The sequence below is a fragment of the Emiliania huxleyi genome (assembly GCF_000372725.1).
Source record: "Emiliania huxleyi CCMP1516 unplaced genomic scaffold EMIHUscaffold_93, whole genome shotgun sequence".
Lineage (NCBI taxonomy): Eukaryota > Haptophyta > Isochrysidales > Noelaerhabdaceae > Emiliania > Emiliania huxleyi.
The window spans coordinates 8,311-27,016 of NW_005195085.1; the positions used below are offsets into that span (position 1 = coordinate 8,311).

The 18,706-nt window shown below is 66.3% G+C and overlaps 3 protein-coding genes across 3 annotated transcripts; 2 read left to right on the forward strand and 1 right to left on the reverse strand.

Annotated features, from left to right (window-relative positions):
- Positions 1–7,159: 7,159 nt before the first annotated feature.
- Positions 7,160–8,540, reverse strand: EMIHUDRAFT_107562 (hypothetical protein; the record flags this gene model as incomplete). Its single annotated transcript, XM_005757013.1, has 4 exons — positions 7,160–7,225; positions 7,459–7,559; positions 7,628–7,803; positions 8,062–8,540. The coding sequence occupies 4 exons, from the start codon at positions 8,538–8,540 to the stop codon at positions 7,160–7,162; spliced, it is 822 nt and encodes a 273-aa protein (XP_005757070.1).
- A 118-nt stretch (positions 8,541–8,658) lies between these two features.
- Positions 8,659–11,753, forward strand: EMIHUDRAFT_360148 (hypothetical protein; the record flags this gene model as incomplete). The annotated part of the gene is made up of 3 exons (XM_005757014.1): positions 8,659–8,693; positions 9,967–10,440; positions 10,588–11,753. Coding segments are annotated over exons 2-3 (436 nt in total), but the record flags the coding sequence as incomplete, so codon positions are not given.
- A 6,347-nt stretch (positions 11,754–18,100) lies between these two features.
- Positions 18,101–18,706, forward strand: EMIHUDRAFT_220715 (hypothetical protein; the record flags this gene model as incomplete). Its single annotated transcript, XM_005757015.1, has 2 exons — positions 18,101–18,577; positions 18,683–18,706. The coding sequence occupies 2 exons, from the start codon at positions 18,101–18,103 to the stop codon at positions 18,704–18,706; spliced, it is 501 nt and encodes a 166-aa protein (XP_005757072.1).

Here is an 18,706-nt window from a genome sequence, read left to right on the forward strand (position 1 = left end):
CTCTCTCTTCTCTCCTCTCTCGCCGGAGTCGCGGACCTCGAGGAGCGAGGAGTCGGGTCACATACGCGCGCACGAATCGATCTGTCGAGGGTGCGAGTGCAGCGCGGCGTAGAGGCACAACCCCCAAAAGAAAAACACGGCCGAAAGACGGCGGACAAACTTTCACCACTCCCAGGGGCGCAATCACCACTCTCCCCTTGTACGAGCCTCCCCGCCATGTCCACCCCGCCCGGACACCCGCGTCCGACGGCGAGCTACATCAAAACTCTCCGCGATCGCGAGGCGGAGAAGGCGGCCGAGAAGGCAGCGGTTTCGCTCGCGTACGCATCTCCGTGCAGCATCCAGCCGGTGGACGACCAGAGCAGCGTGCGAGTGCAGCAGCATATCTTTGCCTGCTTCCGGCGGAAGGCTGAATCGGTCGAGGAGAGGATGTTTGAGCTCTCCACCTACGAGCTCGCCGCGCCTCCTCTCAAGAAGCTGCCCGGCTCGCACCTCGAGCACCCGCCCGACGGCGACGTCAACTCGAACCTCAAAGCGGGCGCCGATGGACGACCAGAGCGGCGCGACGTGGACGCCGAGCTGCAAGAAAAGCACGGCTACACCACGACGTCGCTGCCGCTCCCCAAATCCGGGCTGCTCGGCACGCGGCTCTGTGCGCCCGCCGACGGCCTGGCAGTCCTCCTGCACCCAAAGGAGAGGAAGAGCGAGGTCGCAGTGCTGTGGGTGCCGGGGTTCGGTGGGCGCCTCCCTGCGCATAGAGCCGCCCGCGAGATCAGTGCGTGCAGCGCGCGCGCCCATCACCCGAGCAACCCCCCTCCCCTTCCCCGCCCCCGCTCCCCCTCCCTCTCTCCCTCTCATACCCACCAACGGGGCGAGCTCTGCTGCCAGGCCGGTATGCTGACCACATGGAGCCTCTGCGCTCCATCTTCCTCGAGGAGGTTGGCGCCGACCTCTGCGGGATTGACCCGAGCGCGTACGGCCGCGCCTACCGCCGCGCGGCGGACGATCTCCCCCTCTCTCCCCCATATCTCCCCATATCTCCCCATAGGCCGCGCCTACCGCCGCGCGGCGGACGAGGGCCACGCGCCGCTGTACAACATGCTCGACGGCCCGGTTGGGCTGGAGTGCATCGGCCCAGGCGCCGCAGCGCGCACTGCCCCCCCGTCGCCACCCCGCCGCTCTCCTCACCGCCGCCCTCCCCCACCGCCACCACCACCGCCGCCACCACCGCCACCACCGCCGCCACCGCCACCACCACCGCCACCGCCACCGCCACCGCCGCCGCCGCCGCCGCCACCGCCGCCGCCGCCACCGCCGCCGCCACCGCCGCCGTCCTGACCCCCTCGCGCCCGTTTGTGTCGCACCGCCCTGCGCACCTCCTCGTTCACCTCCCCCATATCTCCCCCCATACCTCCCCCTCTATCTCCCCCCAGGGCTCGACAAGCTCGGCGAGCTCGGCTACACGCGCATCGTGCTCTGGGCGACCCCGAGTAGTAGTAGTAGCGCAACGCCTGCATTCCAAGATCCGACCCCTAGCCTCCCACGCCCAAGCGACTAGCGACAGAGGACGTGTGGCGTCAATCCACACAGCGACTGGGGGAGACGGGAGTTTCCGCTCGCTGAGACACAGTGCAAAGCGCGCAGAGACAGAGGGGGGGAGCGACCCGGACGCAGGGCCACACAGTGTGTCTCCCTGCCCGGCGCCTCCTGCCTCAGCAGCTTCTCGGAACCGTCCGATAGGCAAACTCGACGCAGGGCCTCACCGTGACAAATAATAATAATAATAATAATAATAATAATAGGCAAACTCGACGCAGGGCCTCGCCGTGACGACGCGACTCAGCTCTAGACGCGGAAGACGTATTCTTGCATTCCAGCTAGCGCTCGAGAGGACACGCACTCCGCTGTGCTCGACCGTAGTTCGCCGTAGTCACTGTGTCCAGCGCGGTGCTCTGAACATTCCGAACTCCCGACCAGATGTTGGTGTCTCAGCATAGTAGGAGTTAGTTCCAAGATCGGACCCCTACGCACGCCCAAGCGACTAGCGACAGGGGACGCGGCTTCAACCCGCACAGCGACGGGGGAGACGGCAGACATGTTGTGCATGCGCATGTAGGTACCTCACCACTCTGCGCCGCCCGCCCGCCGGCCTCGAGGCGGTCGTCCTCACCTCGCCCTACTTTGCGCTCAACACCAGCTCGGCCTTCGGCCTCTCGAACCAGTGCGGTGGCGGCTACTGCATCCTCAAGGAGAGAGCCTGGAGAGAGCACGCCGCGCTTGCTCCACCTCTCGCCCCGTCTCTCCCACCCGCCTCGCCGAGCCTCGCTGTGTTGCACCGCCCCTCGCTACGCCCCCCCCCGCATCTCTTCACACCTCCAGCGGTGAGCAGGTTGCTGGCTCGCCGGCGCGTGAGCTCTCCATCGACCGACCTGTCGTCGCGGAGAAGCGAGAGATCAGCCGAGAGGAGCCGAGATGAGCCGAGATGAGCCGGAGATGGAACGAGATGAGCCGAGATGAGCCGCGATCACCGCCGCCGAGAGCCCCCCGGGCACGGCTGCTCTTCCCGCAAAAGCGCAGCCCCCGGGGGCAAAAGCGCAGCCCCGAGAGCACACGCAGACAGCCGAGGCCTCGCCGGGCGAGAGACTTGTGTTGGCGAGAGGAGGTCTGAGGGGTGGTCACGCGTGGTGAGCAGGTACGACGAGATTGTGTGGGCGGAGCCGTCGGCAGAGCTGCGCGCAAGGCTGTCCGAGGCCCTCCAGTAGCAGTGAGGCCCTCCAGTAGCAGCTGAGTCCGGTAGCAGTGAGTAGCTGAGTCCAGCAGACAAGAGTTGGGCAGCATTCAGTCGGCAGCAGGGAGTCGGGAGCAGTCTTGCCGAGATCCGAGGCTGGCCGAGGCTGGCCGAGGCTGACGGCGGACAAGTTCGCGGGTGCTCTTGGGTCCTCTCGGGTCCTCTCGGGTACTCTCGGCTGCTCCTCTCGGGCTCCTCTCGGCTCCTCTCGGCTACTCTCGGCTCCTCTCGGGTCACCTCGGGTCCTCTCGGGTCACTTCGGTCCCATCTCGGGTCACCTCGGGTCACCTCGTGTCACCACAGGCGGACAAGCATGCGCCCGAAAAGGGGTGGCGAAGCAGCAAGCGGGCAGAGTGGCGGAGCGGCCTCCTCTGCCAACCTCCCTTCTGAATGCCTCTTGCCTTTTCTTGTTTAGGCACGCGAAGTGGTTCTGCACCTTCGAGCCGGCGCCGCGGAGAGGGGGAGTCCTGGTCCGCGAGACAGCTGCTTAGGAGGTGGTTGTGGTGGAGTAGGAGCCGCAGGAGGCGGAGATGAAGGCGTGCTACGAGCGCATCACGCAGGAGCGACGGGGTGGGGGTAGCCACACACGGCACGCATCATGCAGCGGCGCGGCTAGCGAGTGACCGGGGAGTGACCGAGGAGTGACCGAGGAGTGACCGAGTCGCTCTCTTCCCCACCAGCTTCCCTGCCAGGAGCGGCGCGGCTACTGGCTGATGAGTAGTCGCCGATTCTCCCCTCCAGGAGCTGCGCGCCGCCTCGAGGCGGAGGATCGAGATGGAGGAGGAGATCCGGCAGCTGCGCGCCGAGCCCGCCGACTGACGCGCGACGCCGCGCGGCAGCAACGGTAACACAGTCAATCCACCGCAACCTGAACCTCGACACGTACTGTCTACTGATGTCTGCTCGACGGAGTGTGCGCTTTCTGGCTTGCTTGAGGATAAAAATTAGGCATCTTCCCGAGCCCCTATAGGGTTGTTGCGCGAGTATGTAAAGGGGAAGGACCCTCAGTTGACCAGGGGTTGTGCGCCAGGCGCAGGCCCTCCTGCGTCCTGCTCGGCTCCAGCCAGTACTTTAGACTAGTCTTGTCATCACGAACAGAGCGAGAGGAGACGGATCTGACCTCAGGGCCGATGTGACCAAGCGCTGGTAGCGTGGTTTAACCTCACACCCATGGTCTCACAGTGTGCCGGCAGTCGCCGAGCAGTGTCGCTCACACAAGCCGCAGCACAAGTGACTGAGGGCCAGTGAGGGTGATCCCATCGCTGTGACAGCTGTGGCAGCCGCACAGTAGGCTGTGCCAACTGTGCAGAGCGTGTGAGCAGCAGGGGAGCTTCACTCCAGGCTTCAGGCGCAAAGAGCTGCATGCCACCGAAGGCGCTGTCGAGGTTCGCCGAGCGCGGCGAAATCGGGGGAAGCCGTCACCGACGAGCGCGTTGGACTTTTCACTCCGGACAAAGACGGCGACACGCACACGAGCTGCGGCCGTGTCGCCGTCATAGCGGCGAGGCGCGGGACCGTCTGTGGCGAAGTGGGTCGCGTCCCCCGATTTCCTCAACTCAACCCAGGGAGTGCACAGATCCAACAGGAGTGAGCAGGCTCGACGCCGTACTCGAGATGAATGGTTGGGTAGTAGGGCTAGAGGGTCGCTCTACACTTAGCCTCTGCAGCGAGCGAGCGCTCAACTTAGCCCCCACACGGAGCCGGGCTCGGACTTAGACGCTGTATGGTCGGGGGCCACGAACTTAGACGACATAAGGCCAACTCCGGGCAAAACCCGGGTATACCTGAAAAGCCTCCAGGTTTACCCGAAATACCTGGACGCGTCCCGACCAACGTATGCCGCGCACGACGCCATATCGCCTTCTCCCAGGGCCAGTGCGCTACTTGCGGCGCGCAACGCCTGCTCAAGTACCCCCCCCACCATGTGCTGCCGCTATGCGTGCCTTAAGGCGGCTGCGGCGAAGCGGCGGGCGCGGCATGCCGATGGCAGTGCGGACGATGCGGTTGCGATGTGTTCTGCTTCAAGATCGTGGCGGTGCTTGGCATGCACTTCTGCGATCCCAATCAGCTCATCGCAACGAAGCAGAGCAACAAGCTGGCTGCTGCCAACAAGGCCCTATGCTACCTCACGCGCGGATCGTTCAAAGAGGACCAGCACACACAGGCTTCACGCCTTCACCGTCACGCATTTGATTAAGCTTGAGGAGCTTCGTGTCATGTGAGAACTGTTTGGCTAGACGTCGCTCAAGAATGAAGGAGCAGCAACGTCGAAAGTCGAAAGAGGAGGATGCTGAAGCGGCGATTGCTAAGCATGAAGAGGATCGATCGCCCGCCGCAGGCGAAGAAAATTTGGGGGCTGCGCCGTATCGTTGTACGTTGATCACGGTGGGAGCCTCCTGGCCCCAGGCCGTGCCACGGCCGACTTAGCCGATGTAAGAGGCTCCCGCTGATCTTAGACCGCGCAAGCACTCCAGCGTGGCTAGCCACACTTAGACCCGTCCAGCCTCGAGGCTCAGAACTTAGACTACTACCCAACCAGTTCGAGATGGAGCTGCCACAAACTCGCCGCCGAGCGTGCCACCGAAGGCGTCCTGGCGGAGGTGGTGGAGTGTGAGACCTGAGGCTGCGGAGGTGACGCCTGAGGTACCGGCCCGTGCACAGCGACTCAGCTGGCGACCACCACGGGCTCAGACGAGACTTGTCGACTCGTTCCGGCTCAGCTTCACCGTGGTCATCGGGCGTCTGTCGACGTCAGGACCACCCATACAGCTCGCGGGTTTGAGGTCGCAAGAGCCAAGTTGGTGGCGTTTGGACATCCCAACCATCACACAAGACAGCCTGTAGGTGATGGCGGGACGGCGCAGTGTTTGTGGCACTGTAGGCACCCGCGGCACGGCCCCGCTGTCGGCTCTCGCGGGCTGCGGAACCGGCCCCAGAAGGGGACGGTCCGGGCGAGTGTGGCAGCTCCTGCGCTAGTATGGGCACCCCCTCTATCACAGCAACACTACTGATCCTGGTCATTAGAGCTGCCAGGGATAGCGTCAGGAGCCGGTAGGAGTCAAAACCCCTCATATTTGAGACATCGTGGCCCATATACTCGTGCAACAACCCTATATGAATATGTGTGCAAGCCGTCCCGGCGCGCCGCCCGCCCCCCCGACCGCACAGGGCACAGCCACCCAGCTCCCAGGCTCAAGCGTGCTCGCGACGTGGTTACGTACCACATATAAAAAGAGAGATAGAGAGCGCCGTCCGCATACGTACGGCCACACTCGCACTAAGAGCACAAAACCTAGCGGCCTGATTCGCTTTGTAACCTGAACGACTCGAGCTTTTGCGCGCAGACGAGCGCGGCTATGCGACTGCCTTTTCCTCCTCGGAGCGCGCGGACGCGTCGGCGGCCGCCACCAGCGCCGGGTCGAGCCTCGTCGCCTCGCCGCTAAACAGAAGGGGGGCTTTCAAGAGTTGTTTCATTGAAGCAAAATGAATTGAGCACTGGATAGGGTCGATTCCGCGTGGTACGGGACCCCTCGAAATGAATTACGTGCATTCGTGCCTGCGCTGGTTGGCGTGTTTCTTTCTTGGGGAAGCAAATTGGCCTTCGTTCGTTCGTACGGGTTGTGGGCACTCGCCACCACTTTTTTCAGTCGGTGTACTTTTAGCTTAATTAATTAATGCGTAGGAGAAAGGGGAGAGGTGCTTACGAACATGCCCGCACGCAGGTGGAAGACTGCTGACAGGGTTTGCGATGAGGGGCGACACCGATGCGTGGCGCATTCGAGCATCGCGGGGTTGATCAAAAACGAGAATACTGTCCGTTTTATTTATTTATTTAGGAGGAGTAGCAGCAGGGACCCGAGGGACAACGTGGAGGACGGAGCTAGTGCTATCCCTGTCGCAAGGACGACCCCGTTGCCGACCACTCCCACCTTAGCTCTACACAAGAACCGCATGGGCGGGGGCCCGCTCCTTTGTACCCACCTCTCTAGCGAAGTGTCCGGACATTAATTTTCACTTATGACTCACCAGGAGGCGCGCGCGTCGATCGGGAAGCGCTGCCGCACGGCTTCGCCTATCCCTCAGGTGGGACCTCGCTCAAATCTCGGACGTATCTCGTGTCTAGGACGTGTAGCGCTGTTGCGGCGGCCCTCGTAGCCGACGAACTCAGCGTGCAAGTTCACCGTCGGGTCGCAGTGGGACGGGACGAGCCGCAGCACCGACCCGACCGGCAAAGCGCCTGCGCGTGACGTGGACATGTCGTGGACGTGTCGCGTGCCGGCAGCACCGGACCCTCGGGCCGCCTGCCGCCACGCCATGCAAGATGCCGTGCTCGTCCCCTCCGGCGCGGTACTCGAGGTTTGGGTGGCCTGCTCACAGCGATGACACGTCCATGACATGTCCATCCACGACGATGACGCGAGGCGGGGGCGGCCGGGCCTGCTCACAGCCGGGCGCGTGGCGAGCTCCCGTCTCACCACTCCCTCACCCCAAGCCGGGCGGGTGGCCGACGACAGACGGGGCACCCGACAGCAAGTCGATCGCCTTGGTGCCGGCGTCGACAACGCGGCGGCCTAGAGGGAGCTCCATGCACGGTCCAGAGACGGCCCGGCCCGGAGGAGGTGCGTGGCGCCGACCCGGCGGCGGCCGGCGGCGTCATTAGCGGAGATCACCGCCGTCTGCACGAAGAGGCTCTGCGCGAAGGCGGCGCCGCGGGCGGCGGGCGGGAAGGGCTCGTTCTGGCCATAGTCACCGTCCATGAAGAGATACGAGCCTGCGGGGGGACGTGTCTCGGACGTGTCTCGGACTTGTCTCGGACTTGTCTAGACGAGCTGCGCGGACCTCGGTGGATCTCTGCATATGTATCAGCCGATCTCCAGCTGAGCTGTGCAGATCTCGGCGGCATCTCGGCTAGTCTAGCGCCAGGCTGCAGCTCGGTGTGGACGCCTCCCTCGAGCTCGTACGGGAAGGTGCCGGTGCCTCCTCCGGTGACGCAAGGCACGTCGATCGAGTGGCGCCTCCGGGAGGGAGGCGGAACGGTCAACTTCAACGCAGCAGTGGTTTGAGTTCTACCACGAGGACCTCCTCAGTGTTGCCTTCGGTGCGGTCGGAGGCCGAGGGGCTGGGAAGGAAGCGCACTGATACAGCCTCCGCGCCTCAGGAGGGCGGCGGCGGCGGCGGCGCGCGCCACCGGCCCCTCGAGGACTCGCCGCCGCCTCTCCTCCGCCGAGCGCACATGCTGGATCCCTCCGTGGTAGCAGTGCAGCCCTCCGAACCGAAGCCGGCCAGACGCGCTGATTGCCGACGCGAGAGCGAGGGCCGCCTCGGGCGCAGATACGCCGCAGCGGTTCTGGCCGGCGTCCACCTCGACGTAGGCGTCGATCTCCACCCCTCTCGTCTCCGCCGCCGCGGAGAGCGCCTCGATCTGGCAGCGGGAGTCTACAAGGACACCCAACCTGAGCGAGGGCGTCGCCGCCAGTAGAGCGAGCCGGTGCAGCTTGTCCTTGCCAACCAGTTGGTTGGTGAGGAGCACGTCAGTGCAGCCACCTCGCACCATGCACTCCGCCTCGACCACAGTCTGCGCGCACACATGCTTGAGCCCGAGGTAGCGGGCGAGGGCGCTGCTCTTCAGAGCCTTTCCGTGGGTGCGAATAGCCGCTCTGCCCCCCACCGCCGCCACCATCGCCGCGGCATTGCGCTGCGTTCGGGCCAGGTCGAGCACGAGCGCCGGCGTCACCACGTCGGTGATTAGCATGCTCCTAGGCACGCTCTCCGAGGTCTCTCGGAGCAGAGCACCGTCGTCGTCTTCGAAATTCACAATGGGTCCTCGGCAGGTCCTCGGAGAGGGTACCCTGGGTGGGCGGGGCTCTACTCGCCCGGGTCCAGCCCCGCGAGTTGAGGAAGCTGCCAGGCTGCTGCACTTGGGGTGGGACGACAGGGGTAGACCGTGCTGTTGCTGTGAACAGCTGGGGCACGCGCCTTATCTGGCCCGGCCCCTTGGGGACTTGCGGCTCGGGTGCGACCTCTAACCGCGGGTCGCAGACCGTGCTCTCGGTGTCCGATGACATGGCGCCTCTTCACGATCAGCACGCCAGTCTGTTCACACCTCTCTTCTGTTCACTTCACGGAGTGACAGGGGTTCGTTACCCAGTTTAAGAAAGGCTTCAAGAAAACACACACACAGAAAAACACCGTCATTTACAAACGACCGGAGCCAGCGCGCTTGTGGCTTCCACTCACAAGCACGCTTTTCCACGTCTCCGTCCCCGCTCTACCTAAGGCTTGCCGCTCGAACCAATGGCGGTGGGGACGGAGGTGTCGCCTCCGTCCCCGCCGTGGAGGCAGCGCCTCTCTCCCCGCTCGACCTATAGCGGTCGGCGGACTCGAGTTCGAGTGGGGACGGCGGCTCATATTGCTAAATATAAAATTCCCCCACCCGGGTGGGGGAACATAAAAATACCTCAGGGCCGATCCGATCGGGATGTCGGCGAGCTCGTTCAGCCAGGCCGAGTTGTGGCCAAGGAATGGCGACTTGGGGCACTCGGCCTTCTTCTTGGCGTCCCATCCGCCGCTACCAAGCTGCTGCACTTGGGGTGGGACGACAGGGGTAGACCGTGCTGTTGCTGTGAACAGCTGGGGCACGCGCCTTATCTGGCCCGGCCCCTTGGGGACTTGCGGCTCGGGTGCGACCTCTAACCGCGGGTCGCAGACCGTGCTCTCGGTGTCCGATGACATGGCGCCTCTTCACGATCAGCACGCCAGTCTGTTCACACCTCTCTTCTGTTCACTTCACGGAGTGACAGGGGTTCGTTACCCAGTTTAAGAAAGGCTTCAAGAAAACACACACACAGAAAAACACCGTCATTTACAAACGACCGGAGCCAGCGCGCTTGTGGCTTCCACTCACAAGCACGCTTTTCCACGTCTCCGTCCCCGCTCTACCTAAGGCTTGCCGCTCGAACCAATGGCGGTGGGGACGGAGGTGTCGCCTCCGTCCCCGCCGTGGAGGCAGCGCCTCTCTCCCCGCTCGACCTATAGCGGTCGGCGGACTCGAGTTCGAGTGGGGACGGCGGCTCATATTGCTAAATATAAAATTCCCCCACCCGGGTGGGGGAACATAAAAATACCTCAGGGTGCTGTGCGGGTGTGAATGCAAGAGCGCTGCGCTGAGAACGAGCAGCCAGGAAGGAGCTGCCAGGAAGGTCGCGTTGCCTCCGGGGAGGGCCGGCCGCCTCTGATCGCTTCTCGGCAACGTAGATCTACGCCGAGTTTTCCTCCGGCGTATGCTCTTCCAGCGGCTCCTGCCTCCTGGAGCGAGGAGCGACAGCGGCGACGGCAAGATCGAGATTGATGGCGCGACTTCATCCAACGAGCCACCTCAGCGATTCGCCGGGCTCGGAGGCGCGCTCGTGGCGGCCTGCCTCGCAGCCGTGCAGAGCATCGCCTGCGCCAAAGTCATGGCCGGTCCGCTGCCTGGTGAGGCGGTAGCCGTCGCGATGGCGCTGTGCCTCCTCTCCTCGTGCGCTCTTCAGCTCCTCCTGTGCTGGCTCAGCCGTCTTGCGCTGGTCGCGTGCGCCGACTCGTTCGCCGCCGCGCTCTTTTCTCCCCTCGCGGCGCGGCTGCTCGCCGCCGACTGCCCGAGCCCTCTCGGTCACCTGGCTCTCTCTTCTCTCTCTCTCTCTCTCTCTCTCTCTCTCTCTCTCTCTCTCTCTCTCTCTCTCTTCTCTCTCTCTCTCTCTTCTCTCTCTCTCTCCACCTTCCAGATCACCCGAGATCACCCCGAGAACCCGGTATCAGGCCACCTTTTCGTCTCTCTCGCCACCTTCCAGCTCGTCACCGCCGCCGTCTACCTCGCCAGCGCGACACTGCGCGGTGGGCGGATCGTGCGACATCTGCCCGAGCCGGTCTCCCTCGGGTACTTGGCCTCTGTCGGGCTCATCCTCGTCGACTCGAGCTCGAAGGCCGAGATGGCACCGAGATTGGGACGAGATTGGGACGAGATTGGGACGAGATTGGGACGAGATTGGGACGAGATTGGGACGAGATTGGGGCGAGATTGGGGCGAGATTGGGCCGATAAGATGTATGGGTCGAGGCGCCCATGAGCTGGCCAGCTCGTGTCCATGGGCTCGTGTCCATGGGCACGGGTGGCTGACGCACCCCATACCACATCTAACCACGAGATCTCCCGAGATGAGGTCGTCGGCTGCTCGCTGCTCGACCCGCTGTCGGTCTGGCGGGCGCCCGCCGCCGCACGGGCTCAGCTCGCCCTCGGCGCTTGCGCCAGTCGCCTGGCTCCACATCAGCCGAGGTCAGCCGAGGCCAGCCGAGACCGCCCCAGACTAGGCACCGCGCTCGGCGTCTTGCTCACTGTCGCCGGGCGCAGGCTCATCGGCTCAGCGCGTGTGGCCCTCGTGCCCGCGACCGCCGCTCTCGCTGCTGCCGTGCTCCTCCTCCTCCCCCTCGCCTCGGTCGACGTGGACGGGTGGGCCCTCGACGTGCCCGCCTTTCGGCTCTCCTCGCTGCCGGCCGCCCTCTCGCTCGGCGATGTCCGCCTGGCGTCGGCTGCGCGGGACGGGGCGGTGACAGCTGCGGTGGCGGCCCTCCCCATGGTGCCGCGCCTTAGATGGCGAGCCCGCGCCGTCCCGCTCCACACGATGCGGTCGTCTACGATGCGGTCGGCGGTCTCATGGTTTGCGGTGTCACTCCCCGACGCATCGCGGTCGTAGCTCGTGTGCTGCCGCGGACGCGAGAGTGCAAAGGGACCGTACACGATTCACAGCCTCGCCTTGTGCACACACAGGCTGCCGCGAGATGACCCGAGATGACCCGAGATGACCCGAGATGACCCGAGATTAGGTTGCCGGGCGGATGATGGCGTACTCCGCGATGCGGCGCCGAGCGCACCTGATTCTCTGCCGCTGAGCCTGTCGGACGCAACTCTCGCACGCATCTCGGCTCTCTCTCCCTCTCTCTCAGGCGGCGCCTCTCCTGGCGCTTCGACATCGACACGGAGCTGCGGGCGCGTGGAGGGGCGGCGCCGCTCCTCGCTCGAGAGGGCCCGAGAGAGCGACGACGCCACCCGAGGGGGTAGGCGATGGGGGTGGCGCAGCTCCTCGCGTCGCCCTTTGGCGCGACGGCGACGCCAAACTACCCCGTGACGGCGACCGCGCACTCCCTCGGCGCCACGCGCAGCCTGCACCTCCCCGCCGCGTGCGCGTTCCTGCCGCTCCTGCTGCTCGCCTCGGGTCTGCGGCCCGTCACCGCCCTCCCCGCCGTCGCCCTCGCCGCCATCGTCGCGCACAACGGCCTCGACCTCCTCGCCGACACTCTCTCCGACGCTTGGGCGCGAGACGAGCCGAGAGTGTCCGAGATGCGCCGAGGTTCTCCGAGGCCCAACCCCCACTGCTGGGTCCCCGGCCCCCCCCCCCCCCCGGGGTCCCCGGGGCGCCCTCCCCTCCCCCCCTCCCCCCCCCCCCAGCCCTGATCAATCTCACCACTCTTGTTTTCACGACTGGTAGGTGCGCCTCCCGCCGACCCACTTCTCCCTCGTGCTGCTGCATGTCGCCACCACGGCGTCCGTTGGCATGGCGCCGGCGGTGCTCCTCGGGGTCCTCCTCACCGCCGCTCTCTTCGTGCTCGAGTACTCTGCGCACTCCGGCGTGCTGCAAACCGCGACCTCCTCGCTCGAGCGCTCGAACGTGGCGCGGTCGGCCGAGAGGGCGCACGGCTGTCCGATCCCGGCGTCGTCAGCTCGTTCTGGCCCGGAGGGTAGGCGAGGCCGGCGGAGGACGCGCGGCTGCTCGACGCCGTCGGCGCGTCGGCGCTGGTCGTGCACCTCTTCGGCGTGCTCTACTTCGGCTCGTGCGCGTCGCTGGTCGAGGTGAGGAGGAGGGGAGCGGCAGTCCAGCGGCTCGTGTGCGGATCGTGCCTCACACTCCCCTCGCGCGTGTGTCTAGGTTGTTGACGAGCACCTGCGCCGCCTCGGCGGCTGCCTCCACGACGGTGAGCAGCTCGAGCTCGGCTACCTCGTCCTCGACTTTGCGCAGTGCCCTGCCGTCGACGCGACTTCGGTCAGCGCCCTCTTCGAGGCGGCGAGCCTCTGCCCCGCCGCGCGGCTGCTCGTGGCAGGCGCCAACTCGACCTGCCTCGCCGCCCTCGGCCGGCACGCCCCGCTCCTGTCGGAAGGGGAGGCCGGCCGGTGGTCCGAGTTTGAGCGGTTCGAGTCCTACTCCACCCTCGACCTCGCGCTGGAGAGGGTCGAGGCAGCCTTGCTCGAACGGCACCGCCGCTCGCCGCTGCCGCCGCGTTCGCCGTACGCACCGCCGGCGGGGGGCGGCGGCAGGGCCAACTTCTCGAGATTACCCGAGATTACCCGAGATTACCCGAGATTATAGGCGGGGGGCGGCGGCAGGGCGGACTTCTCGCCGGACGAGGCGCGAGCGAGACTGGCGCCCGCGCTGCTGGAGCAGCTCCGCGCGCGTTTCGGCGCGAGCATGACGAACCTCCACCGCGCCCCCGAGCTGGCAGGCAGCGCCGCCCGCCGGCCCGCCCCGGCTGGAATTGAGTTGAAAGCTAACTTGTTCACAGCTAGCTTGTTCACAGCACCGCTTGTTCACAGCTAGCTTGTTCACAGCAAGCTTGTTCACAGCACGCTTGTTCACAGCACCGGCGGCGCTCTGATTTGGTGCGGACCTTTGCGCGCAGGCCTCTTTGATCACCTCGACATCGCTCTGGTGCCGCCCGACCACGACATATCTGGTAGCGGCAGCCGGTGCGACGACGAAGAGGCCCTCTACATTCTTGACTCGGGCTGGGTCGCCTTGTTTGCGAGCACCCAAGCCGGTGGGGAGAGTGCCGGAGGCGGCAGCGGGGGCGGCGGCGGCCACGGCGGGGGCGGCGGCGGCGCGGCTCAACGCCGGCTCGCCAAGGTGCGAGGCCCAGGAGTCTTTCTCGGTGACCTTTCGCTCGGGGCCTTGCCGGGCGGCGAGGCGGCGGAGGCGGCGCCTCTCCGTCTTGTCGCACGATCGGTCTCGTTCTGCCGCTTGCTGCGCTTGCCACACCGGCGCCGCGCTTTGCTCGAGAGGTCGGAGCCTGAGGTGATGCTCGCGCTCTGCCGCGTGCTGCTGCGCGTCGTCAGCCAGCAGCTGGGCGAGAGCACGTTGCGTCATCTCCTCAGCGACGCCTTCAAGGTTGCGATCTCCCCGTCGCCGTCCCTGGGGCGCCTCCTCGGCCACGGCCAGCGCCGTTCCGACTTGCCACGCGCGGCGTCCGGCATTGCGTTGCCAGCGCTCGGCCACAACGCCACTAGCTCCGACCGCGCCTCGCCACCGCCGGCGTCGCCGCTCCCCGGTCAACAGACGGCGCGGCGGAGGTCGAAGGTGCCCGCCGCTCTCTCGCTCGACAGTTTCCTGCTGCATGGCCTGCAGGTCTCGCGGGCTGCCGAGCCTCCGTCATCGTCTGCTGCGCAGAGTGGCCAGCCCCACTCGTGCACGACGGCGGCCGCTTGCAGTGCTCCGCCGCCGCTCTCGGCGCCGGCTCCTGGCGCTGCTTTGCCATCCGATGCCGCGTCCCGTGCGGAGGCAGCGGGTGCGATGCGCGTAATTGGCGGCGATGCGAGCTTGCGACTCGTCGGGGATGACTCGTCCACGTCGTCTTCCGAGGAGGAGGAGGAGGAGGGGGGCGGAGGGGGGAGGAGCAGGAGGAGTCGGACGTGGGCGCCACGCGTCTCGATCACTCTGGAGGAGCCATGATGTAGAATGTAACTCTCTCTGAGGGTTGTCATCTCTGTCAACGGCGAGCTGTAGACGGTTCCGTGGGACTCAAGAAAATTCTTTTGGCCGTGTTTGGGAACCTAGACGCGGGTCCAATATTCAGGTCGCCTAGACGCTAGAGTACTCGCTGCCTCCCGAGGGGGGCAGCGGGTTCGGCGACCTGGTGTATACGCCACGGTCCCTCTGGGCTCCGTGGCGACGAAGGTCGCCCGGGACTGGCTCGCCAACGAGAGCTCTAGACTACGAGCCGTCCCGGCGCGGCAAAATCGATGCGGCCTGCAGGGACCGAAAGGTCGCCGATCAGCGACCTGATCACGGCTGCCGGCGCCTCGGCGCCGGCCGACGCCGTGTTCGGCGTAGGTTCGCGACGGGCGAGGCGCCCCGCCCGACGACCCCCGCCTCCGAGGCGGACGAGGGCGACGGCGTCGGCGGCGATGGCGGGACCGGGCGGCACCAAGGGCTTTGACCTTTTCGGGCCGGGCCCCACCCCCATGGAGGACCTCTGAGGTCGCTCCTCCCCAGTCTCACCCCACCTTACCTCTGCCCCCCCCTCCCCCCATCCCTCTGCCTCCCATGCTAGTGCTTGAGAGGACACCACAAACGCGGCACGGCCCGTTTTGGCTGTCTGCGGAGATTTTGTCTTAGCACACACAGTGAGTCATTCGGAGTCATTCGATGGCCAGAGTGCGATTGTGTGTGTGCGGGAGTTGGTTTGTCGGGAGGGAGGGGCAGGCTGCTCACCCACGTGCACCGGGCCAGTGCTTGCACTTTGAATGCCGTGGGGCTCCTGCCCGTGTCCGGGTGTGGAGATGCGAGGGTCGCCCCCCCTTGCCCCACCACTTTGTGTGTGTGGAGAAATTTACCTTACCTTACCTTACCTTACCCCAGTCTACGTTGTCTACCCCGGTAGACGGTAGACGGGCCACCCCTCAGCTTCCTTCTCGTACAACCCCTCTCTGCTCTCACTCTTTGCCACTACATCATTTTGTGAGCTGCTTAGTGAGCTGCTTACCCTCTTACCTTGCCATACCATTCGGCTACACACATGGAAACAACAGGGCCGTCGCCGTTCAACACGTAACGCTGACCAGTGAGCGGGGACCAACGCCCAGCTAAGCTGCCTCCGCCGCCGCCTCCTCGGAGCGCGCGGACGCGTCGGCGGCCGCCACCAGCGCCGGGTCGAGCCTCGTCGCCTCGTCGCTGGCGAAGCGCGAAAAGGTAAAGCTCGTCGCGTGGGCCGTCGGCACCTCGTATTGGGCGGGCTCGCCGTCGATGGCGCCTACTCTCACCGCTCGCTGTGTGAGGTCGGGGCGGCCACAGCCCTCCCCTCGCTCTCGCCGTCGGTTCGCGCCCTCTGCCATCGCGGTAGTCGTAAAGCGCCCCGCGTCTGGGTAGGCGTCGATCGCGCCCGCGCGCGGCGTCGCCGACGAAAAGGACTGCCCCACGAGGCCATGCGGGAGATGTCGCGCCGCCACGTCGCCCGCCGCGTGAATCGTCACGTCCAGCCGGTGCTCTGGCCCGGCGACGCGATCGTAGACGTGGTTGCCGCGCACGGAGACGGACCAGTTGCCGAGCGAGAAGGACGCGCTAGCCATGTCCACCTCCATCGCCAAGTCCTCGCACCTGCGGCCGGGCCGTGTCCGGCGCAAGTCAGCGCGCCCTCGGAAGCTCGCCCGCGCCGCGTGCGGCCGGTCTCACGTGCGGTATCCCCCCTTGCCAAGCTTGAACGGGTGGCCGCCGCAGGTGCCTATTCCCAGCCAGGTGCCGCGGTCGCGCAGGCTGCTCCGACCCCCGGATGCGTGGCACGGCGGCCGCCGTTGAGGATGCGCCAGCCCCAGTTGGCAACGTTGAGCTCCGCGGCCTGTGCGTGGGAAGGGAGGCTGGCGCTCAAGCGTGCATGCGAGGCGGCGGGAGAGGTAGTGGGAGATGGCAGAGCGCGGCCCGCTTCGCCGCGGCTCTCGCTCGCACCCAAAACGAGACGTTGGCCCACTTGCGCTTTGTGCCGACGCACTTCTCGACGGGCGCGCCGGCAGGGCATGCGCCCACCAGGGCGGCGAGATGAACCTACAGCCGTCGCGAGTGACGCCTGCGGCAGGAGCTGTGGCGCGGGCTGGCTGCGACGATGGCGGAGCGCCTCCGTGATGAAGGTGCCGTTCACCGTCAGCCTGCCGCCGTGGAGCTTGTAGAGCGCCTCCTCCATCTTGACGTTGAGCGCCAGGCCGGGCGCCGACAGGAAGGAGTAGTACGCGCCGGCGCGGCCGCGGAAGTCTGCGCGGCCGCCGTGCGCAAAGTGCAGGTGCGGGTCGCCGATCCCTCCGGCCGGAGGCGGTGAAGGCGGTGGCGGCGGCGGCGGCGGCGGCGACGGCGGCGGTGGCGGCGACGGCGGCGGCGGCGGCGGCGGCGGCGGCGATTGGCCGTCCTTCGGGGGTGGGGGAGACGGCGGAGGCGGGGGTGGGGGCGATGGCGGCGGCGGCACCGGAGGCGGGGGAGACGGCGGAGGCGGAGCCGGGGGTGGGGGCGAGGGCGGCGGCGGGGACGGAGATTCGAGCAGGCTGATCGGTGCTGGCGACGACGGCGACGGCGAGGGCACGTTCGCAGGCGGCGAGGGCGGCGGCGAGGGCGGCGGCGAGGGCGGCGGCGGCACCGGCGGCGGGGGAGACGGCGGAGGCGGAGTAGGGAGCGGAGGCGAGGGCGGTGGCGGGAACGGGTTTTGCGTCCCGGGAGGCGTCCCGGGAGGCATCGGAGAGTAAGGCTTCATTATGGTCCCCGTCACTTTGACTATGTCAGGGGCGCCGGAAATTGCACGGCTCGTGGCGCCGGTGAAGACGAGGAGGAGGTAGTTCTTGCCACGCTTGAACTGGTTGATATCGAAATAAAGCATCGGTCCCTCATTCCTGCATTCCATGTGGTACGGCTGGAGCACCGGCGGGCAAGCGTAATCCGGATCTCCTGCCTTCAGGAAGTTCTGAACCATTGTTGTTGGACATTCCGTGTCGACATCTTGCCCATTGCTAAGACACTTGTCATTTTCCGACGTCTCCAGCATGACCATGTATGTGCATGTCGGGCCGGGGTGTGTGTGAGGGGCAGAGGGGCGGGGGCGTGCGGGGCAGAGGCCCAACGTCGGGCGGCTTGTCGGGGTCCGGAGCATTCGAGGGGGGAACGAGGAGGGGAGAATGGGCGGTCGGCGACGAGTAGAGCGGCAGGCGCGTACGGGGTAGCCGTCACTTTCCTGCCTCACAAGGGCGGGGCTGTCCCGGAAAGTGAGAGACGCCGGGCAGCGTGGCGCATTACTGAACCCTCCCATACGTGCTCGTGCTCCTCCTTCGCTGTCCCATCTCCCCACCTCTTTCCCGCCTGGGCGGGGCGGTGGGCGGGCGCGCGGTGCGGCGTGGCGTGTGCGTGTGTGCGACTGCAACGAAGGACCGCTCGCAGAGGACCATTGGGTTTGTACTATTAACAACGAAGGCGCTCTCAAAAAAAAAAATAAAAAAAAGAGACCAAAACCCAGTCACGGCGGCCGACAGTCCGTCTCTTCTCGGATGGAACTGGAGCGCCTGCGTGCGGAGAACGCCCGCTTGCGGCAGGGCCAGGCTCAGATGATCGGCTGCGTCGCGGCCCTCGCCTCCGTCGTCGAGGCCTGCCTCGACGATCTGCCTGCCGAGGGCGCAGCAGAGGGCCGCACCGCGCGGCTGCATGTCGCCTTCCTGCAGCGCGCGATGCCCATCCTCCGGCAGCAGGTCGACGAGTCCAGAGCCCAGCTCGCCGCCCACTCCGCCGCCGCCGCTCTGCCCGCCGACTCGGCGAGGACGTCTGCGGCGTCGTCCCGAGGCAGCAGCGTGGCGATCGAGACGTCGGAGCTGAACTGGCGCTCCTCGGCGGGTGGAGCGCCCCCTCCGCCGCCAACGCCGCCGCCGCCCGAGTCGGCGCGAGTCGGCGAGAAGGGATGTGAGTCTGACCTCACCTCGGCCACCACCGGCGCGTCGGACGCGGAGGCGGAGAGGGGGGCGGGCACGCCGGTGAGCCACGGCTGTGAAGCAGCTGTTCACACCGCTGTGGTGCGAACAGGCTGACGGCGCGCTCCTGCGGTGGCTCAAGCGCGGATGGCCAGCCTGGCTGCGCAGCTGGGGCGCGCCACCGACCTCTAA